Source organism: Suncus etruscus, chromosome 4 (genome assembly GCF_024139225.1).
Source record: "Suncus etruscus isolate mSunEtr1 chromosome 4, mSunEtr1.pri.cur, whole genome shotgun sequence".
Taxonomy (NCBI): Eukaryota; Metazoa; Chordata; class Mammalia; order Eulipotyphla; family Soricidae; genus Suncus; species Suncus etruscus.
In genome coordinates, this window is record NC_064851.1 from 39,235,261 (window position 1) to 39,250,060 (window position 14,800).

General features: G+C 34.8%; 1 protein-coding gene across 1 annotated transcript in view; it reads left to right on the forward strand.

Moving 5' to 3' along the window:
• The window catches only part of LOC126005925 (calcium-activated chloride channel regulator 4-like), a 46,522-nt gene that overhangs the window by 17,841 nt on the left and 13,881 nt on the right, over nucleotides 1-14,800 (forward strand). Inside the window, exons 5-11 of the mRNA XM_049771247.1 lie at nucleotides 2,255-2,432; nucleotides 2,742-2,960; nucleotides 5,346-5,573; nucleotides 7,739-7,916; nucleotides 9,349-9,455; nucleotides 11,895-12,110; nucleotides 12,883-13,144. Coding sequence (XP_049627204.1) covers nucleotides 2,255-2,432; nucleotides 2,742-2,960; nucleotides 5,346-5,573; nucleotides 7,739-7,916; nucleotides 9,349-9,455; nucleotides 11,895-12,110; nucleotides 12,883-13,144 — 1,388 coding nt within the window. The remainder of the gene's footprint in view (nucleotides 1-2,254; nucleotides 2,433-2,741; nucleotides 2,961-5,345; nucleotides 5,574-7,738; nucleotides 7,917-9,348; nucleotides 9,456-11,894; nucleotides 12,111-12,882; nucleotides 13,145-14,800) is intronic.

The window sequence follows — 14,800 nt, forward strand, 5'->3', positions numbered from 1 at the left end:
TAGCTTTTTAAATGTATTTAAAGGAGCTTGTAGTCCTCTTAAAATGCACATAACTTCAAGAACATTTTGTAGGCTAGTTGACTTTTGTGAGATATTTGGAAGGCTAGTTGATATTTGTGGTTTTCTACTATAGCTGGAAAACTCACTTAAATTTGTGCTTTGTCAGTCACACATAAATATAGTACATATATAGTGCATATGTACTATATGCTAGAAGATAAAAAAAATCAAGAAGGACTAGCAAGTAGTGATAACTGTAGGTTGAATAAAGCATTAATAGCTTTAAGAACCAAATAGTAATTTCTTTGTATTTTAATGTTTATTTTAAATACATATCTAAATATTCAACATTTGGGCACTGGGAGAGTTCTGTGGTTAAATAAGGAATAGTTTGAGTACCAGCTGAGCATGATCCCCAAGCATCTCCAGATATAGCTCTAGACTAGAGGTACCCAGGATCAGTCTATTGTCTCCAGTATTCATAGCACTGCAGGGTCCAAGCAGCACAGCATTCTCAGGCCTATGCACGGAACTGCTAGCTTAGATTTAAGTAGGGCCCTAAGGACTCCTGAGTAATGCTTGAGAGCCCCAACTTGAACAGAAACAAGTAAACAAATATTACAAACTATTATTAAATTCTGTTTTGAGAAATAATCCCATTTAAGACACTTAAAATGTCTTTATGAAAAACATTCATTTTAGTAAACATTTCATGTACAGTACATTAATACAGTCAGATGCCAATTTAAAATATTAAGAAATTAAAATTATGTATGTAACATCATAGTTAATAATAGGCAGTCCTCCAGGTTCTAAGAACAAGAGATCATGTTAGGGAAACAGATTCAAAGCCAGGTGCCATCAATTTACTCAATCTCAGATGCACTTCTAGAGCTCAGTATTCTGCAAAAACATGCAAACAAAAGGCACAGAATTATAATGAAAACTTCACTGTCCTGAATGCACTTCTTTCAGGGCATACTAAAATAATTTTACTTTTATAAAATACTTTTCTCTAGTCTGCCACATATCATTTATATGGATATTAATATAGATAAAATCATTATTGGAGGCAGTAAAAGTACATATGATCTAGGAGCTTTACTCCCTAAATGACTAAATAAGATCACGTTATTTTCTTTTGAGGGAGAAGAGTCAAGGGCCTTTCAAGTGGTGCTCACGAGGTCTGGGGGCCACATCTGTGATTCCCAGTCCACAAACCCTGTAGTTCAATGCAAGGGCCCCCTACCAGAAGTGGCTTCGGACCATGTGACACCAAAATAGAATCCAGGTATAGAAGTAATTGCTTCACGAATTGCTTATTTGAACTAAAAATACCCAGTAAACATGAGATCAATTTATAATTCCAACAATTTATTATAATAGACCAATCTCATGTTATAAAATATATTTCTAACTCTTCATTTTTTTATATCATCTTGAGCAAGTCCTTAAGATTTGCTTAAGTCACAGTTTGCTTTGGATAAAAATTTCCTCCTTGAATAATCAAAACATTTGTCCATAGTATACCCCATTCTTTGGGAATATTATCTTTGAAAAAGAAATATACAAAGAACTTTAAACTAAAGTAATTCCAAGAACAAATGGTCTCATAACTTACTTCAGCTACCACTACTAGAAATTGTGTTGGAAAAGCAAACATATAGCCATTAATATAAACAAGTCAGCAGCACGTTAATGGCTTAAGCAAACTAGACTTGTATAGACTGGTGGTACCATTTAAAATTTCCTCTTTTGGAATCTGAGCTAGAGTACAGGGGAAACCTGGTTAAATATGCAGTGCCACTTGTTTCCATTAAAGTACCACTAGGGATGATACCTGAGCACAAAATCAGGAGGAGCCTCTGAGCACTAGTTAGTGTAGCCCTAATACTCCCTCTGAAATAAATAAATAAAATAAAATAAAATTTCCTACTGCAATTTCTTGAAGAAAATAACTTCTCTGGTAGAAATCCTTTAACTTTGCTGTCGAACAGAATGAATTAATAAGCAAAAATGAATTAAAACCCAATGGAGGATCTTGGCAGTCTGGTAGTGGTGGAAGAATAGTAACTTTGTGTAACATAACATGAATATAAGCACTATTTTAACCATGTTACTCATCAATAAAGAAGTTATAAAAAGTAAAAGATACGTAAAGATATAATAATCACTGTGAATAAAAACACTCGAGAAATGGTAAAGCACTAATAGTTCATTGGGTTGATTCAAAGACCAATGTCAATCTTTTCAGGTGTTCCAAAGATATCAAGGGTAAAAATGGAGTTTATATGGATCAAGGAAGCAGCAGTATACTCAGACCATGCAGATTTAATTCTACCACAAAGCTATATGAAAAAGACTGTCAGTTCTTCCCTGATAAAGAGCAAACTGCAAAAACATCAATAATGTTTATGCAAGCGATAGATTCTGTAAGTAAACTAATTGTTACATTAGATTTATAATCAAATGATATTTTATCATATTTATAAAAATATCCATAAAGGTAACCTGGGGACTATATGCATTAATACAGAATTCTTTGAACAATGATTGATACAAAGTCAGCATTCAATGTTTTCTTATTACTGAAAATTTGCCTTAATATTGCAAGTCTATATTTCATTAGGCAACAAAAATATTTTTTAATTTTTCATATTTGTGAACAAAATAAATAATAAAATTCATATTAGTTGCATTTTGAATAAATTGGATACCTTTTAATTTTCACAAACTTATAGGTCATTGAATTCTGTAATAAAAAAACCCATAACCGAGAAGCTCCAACCCCACAAAATAAAAAGTGTGACTCCAATAGCACATGGGAAGTGATCCGCATTTCTGAAGATATTAAAAACACAATGTCTATGATGACACCACCTCCTCCACCTGTGTTCTCATTATTGAGGGTCGGTGAAAGAATTGTGTGCTTAGTTCTTGATAAGTCTTCAAGCATGAGGGTAAGTATATGGACCCACTTTTGCTGGAAGCAGAGACAGAGGGGTATAAATGTCCTAGAGAATTGAGAATGTAGCCTGTGCCTGCTTTGTCCAAAGATTAATGGTGGCATAAACAAAATCAGGTCTGTAACCATGACCTTAAAAAAGCAGTGTAATTAATATTACAATTAATAAAAAAAAAGTTGGCACTTGGCAGTCAAGTTGAAAAGTCATGACCTATGAGTATCTTTACTTTTTAGAAAATGGAACTCATTGAGAAAATTCTTAAATCCTTTTGTAATAATTTATTAGATTAGAACTACATGTTGAAATATGGAGATATTTCCTAACATTTATCTACTATATCTACTGGCTATGTTATCTACTTTAATACTGGAAATATTTAGACATAAGAGAGTGAATCTATCAATTTGTTCAAAGGCAAGGAATAAGATCAACTGGAGAATTTTTTGTTTTGTTTTGTTTCTTGGGGCCACACCCGTTTGACACTCCTAGCTATGTGCTCAGAAATCGCCCCTGGCTTGGGGGAACCATATGGGACTCGAGTAGATCAAAACGCAGTCTGTCCTAGGCTAGGGCTTGCAAGGCGGATGCCTTATCTCTAGCGCCACCTCTCCGGCCCCATCTGGAGAATTTTTAACAGGGCTTAATTTTATTAGAATCACTTATCAAATAAATTATTTGTATTCAACGATATAGACAAAAGCAACCCCAGATTTGAAGATATAGCTCAATGGATGGTGTATGCATTGCTTGTTGGAGGTCTGGGTTTGACTCTTGGGCAGCAGGATCCAGAATCAAGTGCAAAAGTAATACTTGAATACCTTTGGCTGTGGTCCCCAAACAAAAAATTTTAAAACACTGTAAAGAAGTCATGACTAGATACAGCCATTTATTCTTTCATCATTTATTCTTTCAACATTCAGTTAACAGTACTCATTGAGCAATGCTCTCAAAATAGAGACCCTTATCCCAGAAGAGTTCATAGAGAAAAAGTTCTTTCCTTTTCATCTTATCTGGTTGACTCCTGCATATTCATTAGAGTTTAGTGCAGGCATCCACATAATCCAGGAGATGAATTTGTCTTCCAGACTGAAGTAAGGTAATGTCCTTTTTATGGGATCCAAAATTATTTATAAAATATCTACTACAATATACTGTATTAAACACATATATTTCTCTCATATTAGTCTAGAAGCTCCTTTAAAACTTAGAATAATACTTGAAACATCTTATTCATGTCTATATTCTCTATATATTCTATATATTTCTCTAAAACAGAGACAATAGCATATAAATGAGCCACGAATGAGCATTCATAATATCATAAATCACTTGGCAAGATAGCACATTTAAGGGCTAACAAAGCATTCTGAAGATCAGGTATAGTGTCATTAATAAAGAAAAGATAATTACTGAAAAAGAGAATGCTACTGTTCAGTAAAATAATCCATAACAGGATAGAGATCCAAAAAAGGTCTAGAATCCAACAAAAAGAATCTAGACTGTGCCACTAAGGAACAATGAAATTTTGTATTGGAAGAAAATGAACATATTTCTCTTGATACAGCACAGGCAGAGCCAAATTGAAAACAAAACAAGAATAAGAAGAATAAGAATAGAAAACAAAACAAAGTTGTAAGTTGATTTAGGAGAAATTTCTTACTGTTATTTAGTTCTAAAGAGTTTAGAAAAAAATATGGGCATATGTTGGGGAAAGGTACCAAGGTTAGTTTTTGTTAATAAACTAAACTAAAACTAAACTAAGCTAAAACAACAACAACAACAAATGAAGATATTTAGAACAAAGAAAATTATTCAGGAAAGAAAGATGTGAGTATTAATCAGCCACTGACCCACTCTCTGCAAAATAAACACAATTTTGATTAAGCCAGTACTTGAAACTTGATAGGAAGAGGTTCAAGTTAGAAGTAGAAGATAAAATGAGGGAAGATAGCACCTGAGTCTCAGCAGGAAGTTTTATTTTAGAGGTAATCTCTTTCTTAGTAGATAGGAAAATGTTACTCTTTAGTGAACTAATCCCCAATCCTCTATTTTCATAAATCAAATGTTGTACTGTTTTAATCTTGACACAATAAAACACAATACTATCCCAAGGATAATTAGGAAACTATGACAACCCTCCACTTCTCGAACCAAGTAACTTTAACTAGTTAACTAGTTTAAATAGTTAACTTTTTACCATGCCACGTGCATTCCATAATATACATAACTACTTTTTATTTTATCTATTTAAAAATGACACAATATCTACTACTCATGATAGAAAATTCTGAACAAATGCTATTTACTCCTTTTATGTAATCTACTATTGTTTTCCAGTTGAGAGACATTTGATGGTTATTCTTGCTCCTTTTTATTCAGGATTATGATCGTCTAATTCGAATGAATCAAGCAGCAAAACATTTCCTGTGGCAAGTTGTTGAAAATGGATCCTGGGTGGGAATAGTGGTTTTTGAGAGCAGTGCCGTTCTCCAAAGCAAACTAATACAGATAAAAAGTCAAAATGATAGAGACACACTCGTGAATAAGTTGCCTCCGATTGCTGCTGGAGGAACTTCCATTTGCTCAGGAATTAGATTGGCTTTACAGGTGAAAACTTATGAGAAATATAATTTTTCTTTTTTATTTTATTAAGACATTTTAATGTGATCTGCTACTTCACATACATAATCCTTACTTTTGACATAACTCTTAAATCATAATCCTAAAAAATAATATAACTAATTGCATAGAGGGAAATTACCTGATAATTTTATAATTATATTTATTGCTTTTATTAATTTATTATTAGTTTAAAATATTGTGTCCAACTTTTAAACACCTATGAACTGCACCTGCATACTTGTCCATGGGTTAACAATTCTAATTAATGGAGAAAACCAATGGTTTTCAAGCTTTCTATACCATAAGACCAGCATTGGTTCATGGATAGGTAATTAAAGAGTGCTCGTTTACCATGAGAGAATTTCATGGGTAAAACTACACAAATAACTCACCAAATAAACCACCAAAATACTAATCTCTCTATCCATTTCTTTCACCTTCTTTCCCTCCAGTAAACATTAGTTTTCACCAACTCTAAGAACCAATTTATTCTTTATTGCTAATTCATTTACTTTACAATTCATGCATGAATGAAAATATCCTATATTCGTTGATCACTCTCAAACTTTGCTTTGTTATGGTAATTATCATTCTTAACACCTGTGACTGACTTACCCCCTATAAAAACCTCTGTCTTGAAAATAAACTTGTCGCACTCCTGCTAGAAGATGTGTTGACCCCACATACTCTGTGTGTGGTTATTATTTTTTCAATATTATTCCATTTGTCCACCTGTGTTCCTGCTTTCTTCCTGTGAAGGAGTTCATCCCACTAGACTTGCTGAGACGCAGGATGTCTGCAGCAGTTTTTTCTCTTTTGTACTATATTTTTCACAGTGCTGTACCAAAAATCCAATGCCAATAAAGGTTATAAGAGAAGATGAAATATAATTATTATTCTTTTTATATTATTATCTTTATTTAAACATCTTGATTACAAATATGATTGTGATTAGGTTTCAATCATGTAAAGAACACTTCCCTTAACCAGTGCAACATTCCCACCACCAATATCCCAAATCTCCCTCCATTCCACCCCACCCCCACCTGTACTCTAGACAGGTTTTCCACTTCCCTCATTCATTCACATGGTTATAGTAGTTCTCAGTGTAGTTATTTCTATAACTGCACTCACCACTCTTTGTGGTGAGCTTCTTGAAGTGAGCTGGAAGTTCCAGCCCTCCTCTCATTGTCTCTGAGGATTGTTGCAAAAGTGACTGTTATTTTTCTTAAAAACCCATAGATGAGTGAGACTATTCTGCATCTATCTCTCTCCCTCTGACTTATTTCACTAAGCATGATAGATTCCGTGTACATCCATGTATAGAAAAATTTCATGACTTCATCTCTCCTAATGGCTGCATAATATTCCATTGTATATATGTACCACAGTTTTTTTAGCCATTCATCTGTTGAAGGGCTTCTTGGTTGTTTCCAGAGCCTGGCTATTGTGAATAGTGCTGCAATAAATATAATTGTGAGGAAGGGATTTTTGTATTGTATTCTTGTGTTCCTAGGGTTTATCCCTAGGAGTGGAATAGCTGGAAGATGAAATATAATTATTATTCTAAGATGAATGTTCTTTTATATATATCTTTATTTAAACACTGTGATTGCAAATATGATCGAAGTTGTACGATTTCAGTCATGTAAAGAGCACCCCCCTTCATCAATGCAACATTTCCACCACCAATGTCCCAAGTCTCCCTCCTCCCCACCCCACCCCCGCCTGTACTTGAGACAGGCTTTCTACTTCCCTCATTCATTCACATTGTTAGGATAGTTCTCAATGTCATTATTCCTCTAACAGCACTTATCACTCTGTGGTGAGCTTCATGTTGTGAGCCGGACCTTCCAGCCCTCCTCTTCTTTTGTCTCTGAGAATTATTGCAAAAATGTCTTTCATTTTTCTTAATTTCTCATTATTTTCATAGATGAGTGAGTCTATTCTGCATATATCTCTCTCCCTCTGATTTATTTCACTCAGCATAATAGATTTCATGTAAGGATGAATGTTCTTTAAACTTTCTCACAGACACCTAGACATATTTTCCTTTTAGTATACCTTTATTTTTCTACATACATGTTTCCTGAACCCCCATAAATCTATTTGATCTAGGAATAATAAGCAATCACTGGTTATATTTCCAGGAAATTAAATCACTATATCCACAAGTAAATGGATCTGAAATAGTACTGCTGACAGATGGAGAAAATAACAGTCCAATAGACTGCACTGAAGAAATGGTACGAAGTGGAGCCATTCTTCATTTAATTGCTTTGGGACCAAAGGCTGACAAAAATGTCACTGAAATGAGTGTTCTAACAGGTAAAATGTGGTCTATATTTTAGCTCCTGAATAGTAGCCTGTAATACTAGAAGCAGACAACTCAATAGTTTCAACAGTTTGTTTTTTTAAGCTACTTCTCTGTATGCAATGCTAGGAGCTAAGACTCAGATAAAGCAGAGCCATTCTCTGTTCTCAAGAGGCTCACAGTAGCTGACTAGATAGACAAATAAAAGTACTTATCAGATAGCACAGTCAACTAACATTTCCATAGCCAGTCGCAGAATATTATGTGGGCAAGGAAGACCATTCTCCTAGGGCTATGGGGCCAAGCAAGATGGCATCAAAGATGAGGCAACTTCTAAGCTGAGTCATGAACAACTTCTAAGTTGAAGGAAAATGTGATGAAAGAAAAAAAATCGGGGCATAAGAAAATATAATATAGAGATGACAATAAAGCATTATGAGAAGTCATCAGATGAAGGTATGTGCTGCAGGGTAGTACTGGGAAGATTGTATCTGCAGAAGAACAGAATGAATAGATCTAAATAACAGTTTCTGATAGTTGTTTTTATTACCTACAGACATGCAATGCAATAGATATGTTTACAGTTCATCAAACATAGTATAAAATATTGTTCATTACTGTCAATTACTACATTAAGTTTATTTCTGTATCAAATATATACTTGATTTTTAATACTTGGTTACGCATACTCCCATAATTTCAAAGTCATTGTCATTTATTTTTCCTCAAAGCATCCTGTCCCACCACACCCATTAGAAAGTAGGGTTTTTTGTTTGGTTTGGTTTTGGTTTTTGGGCCACACCCAGTGTCACTTAGGGGTTACTTCTGGCTATGTGCTCAGAAATTGCTCTTGGCTTGGGGGATTATAGGGGATGCTGGGGGATGGAACCACAGTGGATCCTAGGTTAGCGTGTGCAAGGCAGATGCCCTACTGCTTGCACCACAGCTCTGACCCCAGCAAATAGTTTTTTTAAATTTGTCTCCATTCTTAGCAGTTTTCTCTCATTGCCAGCAATGGTCAGAATACCTTTATATAGGTTCTCCTTAACATTTCCTGTTTTTAATTTTGATCTACAATGACTGGAAAATCAGAAAGACTGCTTTTTTTTAGAACTGTATCTTGAATAGAAGTAAATAATTCCCACAATGGCAGGGTGAAATCTATGAGCTTTTAATTACAGCACCTTTTCTTGTAGTCTATGACAATTCAATATATTTCAGTCAGCAATGACTTCTATAAGAGAAAAACAAAAGAAACTCACACTTCCCAGTTATGAATTTTTTTAGTTAATGTTTCAGACTAATCTTTTCCAATGCTGATTTGGGTCTAGTCACACATATTGAAATAAATTGTAGTGTATTTGCTTGCTATGTTATTATTCATTAAAATGTGATTCATAGTTTCATATCTTCTAGGAATAATTATAACTTGTGTTTATATTACAGGAGGAAAGCATATTTTTTCTACAGATGTTCTTGAGAACAATGGCCTCCTTGAAGCTTTCTCAGCCCTTACATCAGAAAATGCTCCTGTCTCTGAAAAATCTCTTCAGGTCAGAGTTCTCATGCCTTGATGCTTTCTTGTCTTAAACAAGAAAAATACTTTGATTGTTGTATGTTTTGAGCTACGTTTTTGAGCTGATTTTGACAAAGTAAAATTTTACTTTAAATTATATCTTTAGCCCAAAATTATTGTTATACATAGGCCACCTAAAAATACAGAATTAAGTATTGAAATAGCAGGTGTATAGTTTATTTCTCTTTTTCCATAGGACCTCGTTAAGAAATAACGGCATGTTAAATTTTCAAAACAAATTTGGATTTTGAGGGCTAAAGTAATAGAATAGAAGGTAGGGTGCTTGCCTTGTATGTGGCAGAGCCAAGAGTAAGCCCTGAGCACCAAGTACTGTGAACCAAGCACAAATAAAATTGTAGGCAAAAATGAAATTTGTCCAAAAGTATAACTCTGTTTTCCATTAAAGTATAAAAATATCGTTAGTTCAAATCCCGGCATCCCATATGGTTCCCCAAGCCTACCAGGAGTGATTTCTGAGCATAGAGCTAGGGGTATCCTTGAGTGCTGTGGGTGTGACCTCCCCAAAAAAATATACCTCATTCTACTAAGATTTCCCCATGATTAACTATTATGAAATATATTCTTAAAATAAAATGATAAAAATGGAATAAATTTATTTTTATGCAAATTGAACAACCAAAAATATCATGATATGTATAGCTATATGTCTAGATATAAATGTAAATTTATGCCTAAATTTTATCTTACTTTTTCACGTTTTCCACTGACTTTTTACTTCTTTCTCCCATCTTCTGAACTAAACTTTTTTCCACCTATATTTTAATAAAAGCATTTTCTCTTAGATTAAAAACTTCATAAACTAGGGGTTGAGCAGTGGCACAGTAGTAGGGTGTTTGCCTTGCACATGGCTAACCTAGGACTGACCATGGTTTGATCCCCTGGCGTCCCATATGGTCCCCCAAGAGAGGAGCAATAGCCAGGAATAACCCCTGAGCATCACTGGGAGTACCCCCACCAAAAAAACCTTCATAAACTAGCATTTCTTTTATTCACGTCCCAGATTAAATGCCCAGTCTATTTCCTTCTAGATATTTTTATAAATTTATCTATATATCATTTCTACCAACTCTGTATCATGTCAATTTATATCAAGAATTATGACTTCTAATGCCAACTGTACTGTTACCACGTACATTAAAACAATTACGATCATCTAAACAGACTTATTTTCCTCTACTTTCTGACAAAGAAAACAGAAAGTATAGGATCCAGTTAAGGTAAAGGTACAGAGTAATTTGAATATGTGATTCTCATAAACATATTAAATATTATAATATTAAAACTAAATTTTATAAGATGTATTCTTATAAACAGATTAAAATTAGTTCTGAGATGTAGTTTTGAAGTCAGTGGAGAATAAACTGAAAGAGAATGAAGTTCATTTCTATGGGTTTCAGTCCAATTGACTGAGAAATTAATGATATCACTCTGAGTAAAAACAGTACAAAAGCTTATTTGATTTCTTTTATACTAGCTGACAGCTGATAGTTATAACTAGTAGTTGATAAATGAAAGTAAAACTATTTATCATCATTAAATTTTTAATAATTTAGAATTTTATCACAATGTCTTTCTACTTATCTAAAGATAGGCTTTAAACTCAATATTTATAAAAGCAGTTTGGAGTTTGTATTTTCAATACCTATTCACATCATATTTTTGCATTTTGACCAAAGGTCAGGTTTAAATGATACTTCTTGGTATCAATAAAAAAATTGACAAAGAATAAGTGATTTGGGGGAATCACAATCAGATGTGCTCAGAACTTACTCCTCTATTTGTGCTCAGGTATCATTCCTGGCAGGTTTGAAGGACTCTATGGGGATTGAACCTGGGTCAGCCACATGCAAGTAAGCCTCTACTTGCTATAGTATCACTCTATCCTCAAAAAATTATTTTGAAAATTACTTTGTGTTTAACTTCTTAATTTTGAGCAGATGGTACACTACTAAAATTAAGTAATTTAAAGCAATTGTAACATGTAAGATCAGAATTAAGAAATCAGTTAGAAACAAGACATTTTCTGGTAGGATAATCTTTATGTTTTTGAAAATGAACTTCTGAAATGTGTGAAAGAAGTAGATAGTACGACAGTTTTTGTTCACCATTTGAAATACTAATACGTTTTAAAATAGATAAATATTGGAAAGAAAAATTTGGAAAAGAAATTATGAACTCATGTAAATAATGGGTAGGTCTTAGAAGATTATAATTGAACAGGAGTATGTTAAAATAATCTTAGTTCATGGGACCCCAATTTTCACTGTTATTTTTGCATACTGTTACCTTGCAGCCAAAGCTTTCTAACTTTCTTACAGTTTTCTGATGGGAAGTCTTTAAAAGTGAATAAAGTAATCTCTTCTATAGTCACAAATTTAAATTTTTATTTCGATAGCTTGAAAGTAGGGGGAAAACTCTCAGCAAAGGCGACTGGATGAATGACACCGTAATCATTGATAGCAGCGTTGGAAAGGACACATTCTTTGTAATCACATGGAAGCAAGCTTCTCCCTTAATTTTTGTCCGGGATCCCAGTGGAATAAATATGGAACCTTTCAAAGAAGATAGAACTTCTAAAATGGCCTCCCTCAATATAACAGGAATTGCAGAGGTACACATTCTGTTTTTAAACTTTCTTGCAAAAGAAGTTTTTAAAATCTGGGAAATAATGTTTTAATATAATAATAGGTGTCAATATGTAGTGTATATTAAGAAAATTAAGATGAATAAAATGTATTTTCTATACACACATGGTTCTGAAAATTGTGGTGGCAAGGAAAGGAAGAACAAACCAATATGTTACAAGTAATAAAAAGATTCTAAGAAAATTCTAAGAAAATTTAGAATAAAGATATAGAAAGAGAATTACAACAGAATTATTTTCATGTGCATTTTTTAGGAAATAGGAAGCTTTGGGCTACATTTAATGGTTTTCAGGGCTTCTCTCGGTTTTGTAGTTAGGGCTCCATCTGGTTTCAGAGACTATATCAGGGTTGGCCAAATGCAAGGCGAATGCCTTAATTTCTGTACTATCTTTCCAGCCTCCAGAATTATTTTACAATTATTTTACAAACACTACCATAATCATAGACCGGGATTTGAGGCCAAATACAATGTATATTTTCAAAATTTATCCTACTTATTTTCTTAAGTTTCCATAAGGTTTTAATATATGTCACAACAGTCAAGCCAACCAAAACCCAACAACAAATAACAAACCTGTCCAAATTGTTTTCTCTTATCCTTTTTACCCTCAAAACCCTTGAAATGCTCAACTCCCTGTTCATTCTCTAACACACATGTAAGATGTAACTTGGAGGTAGATAATAGAGACACATAAAAGAGCTTGATCTTGAATACTCATATTTCCATTGAATTTTTAGGCTGGCATTTGGACTTATAATCTTCAATCAAATGCAGACCAGGAAACACTAACTATTACAGTAAATTCTAGGGCAGCAAATTCTTTTGTGCCTCCAATCACAGTAAGTGCTAAAGTGAATAATGAAAACAACAGCTTCCCTGAAACAATTGTTTATGCAGAAGTTCTACAAGGGTTCACACCCATTCTTGGAGCCAAAGTGACAGCTATCATTGAATCAGAGTCTGAAAGTACAACTTTGGAACTTTTGGATAATGGTGCAGGTAATTTATAAGTTTGCTTTTATTTTTAATTTTATTTTATTGAAACAATTGTGATCTAGAGAGTCCTTCATAGTTGAACTTCAGATATACAGCAAGTAAGGGCTTTTCCTACCACCAGTGTCAATCTCCCTTCACCATTGAACCCAGAGTGCATCCTATACCACCACCCTTTGCCTCCTAATTTATGAGTTTTCATGAATAAAAATATTTTTTCATGTTAAGGAACAGTAGGACATGGACCAGAAAAACTGCTAAATAGTATTGGGTGAATATTGGACCAAAAGAAAATTTTATCTAGGTAAAATCTTTAAGTGATTAGCAAATAATTGACTAATGGTAAACATACAGTAAATGTTATTTGTGCAATAATAACTATCATTGTTTGTTGCGAAATCCTGAAGCCCCCCCAGGGGGGACCCGGCCAGCAGGAATTAGCTGGGAAGGCTTCTCAGACAACCGCACTCCTATTTTGCTGGGTAGAAGAACAACCACACCTGTAAAAAATCTGAGAGAGGTTAATAATAAAGACCTAAGGCAATGTCTCACTGCTCAAAGGTAACTTTATTGGGCTACAGCTCTTTCTTTTATAGTGAAGGAGAAGGGGGCAGTACAAAGGTGATGTCAGTCATACTTTTGGCGCGAAGGCCCATACAAGGCAAGGATATATTTCAGGCTTTAAGGAACAAAGAAATTAAATCATGCTCTAAACAAGGAAGTGGGCAGTGGGCTAGGGGGCTGGATGACCTTCAAGTTATGATGAACGTGCTGTTTCTATGGAAATTTCTAGTGACCTTCTAGCTGCATTCCTAATTGCTTGACTATCAGGAGGTGGTGCAAGATGTGCTTGCCTCAGTGATCTTGAACAGACAATGTAGCATACACTTATTGATAATAGCCTAGTTCACTCCGGATTGTGGTCTTAAGGAGTGAGGCCTAGTTTCTGATAACGGTACCAGACAGTGTTGCTCTCCTCCGGGCTAGAGTTAATTATATCCTGCAGCTGCACATTCCTTTCTCTTTAGCTCAAAAACTTACAGCAAGACTGCAAAATAGCTTTTAGGTGAAAAGCTGTAATATGGCAGAAAGAACAGCAAAATGGCCTCAAACAAGTCAGTCCCCAACATCTCCCCCTTTCTCTTCTAATAAAAGAAGGAAAGTCGTGAGCGGGTGGACGAACCGTGTCTTAGGCTACAAGGTTTGACCAGGTCGGACACGGCCAAAGCCGCATTAAAAGGTGGCTACAGGCGCCGTGGGTGCGCGCAGAGATCCGAATTATGCGCTGTAGCCTTTTTGGGCCGTGCCCTAACTGGGACCTTGCTAATCCCGTCGTAGGTGTCTCCACAGCCGAGAGCACAAGTACCGGAGCGAGCTCCGTTTGTTAGCTATGCGCTCTATCTCCTGAAAACTTAGTGGCTGGAAGGGCGGCTTGGTGATTAAAGCCAAGTTTTCACAGGAGTCACGTGGGGTTAGATGCTGGTAGTTAACCTGAATAGAGGCTTTTGCCTTTTCATCTACCTGGTTCTTAATAAAGGCAGTGATTTTGCGGAAAATCCATGGGCCAAGAGAAAAGAGCAGCATGAGGCTAACGAGTGGGCCCAAAATAGTGGGCAAGATTGTGTGGAGCCAAGGGGAAGAGAAAAACCAATCCTGATACCA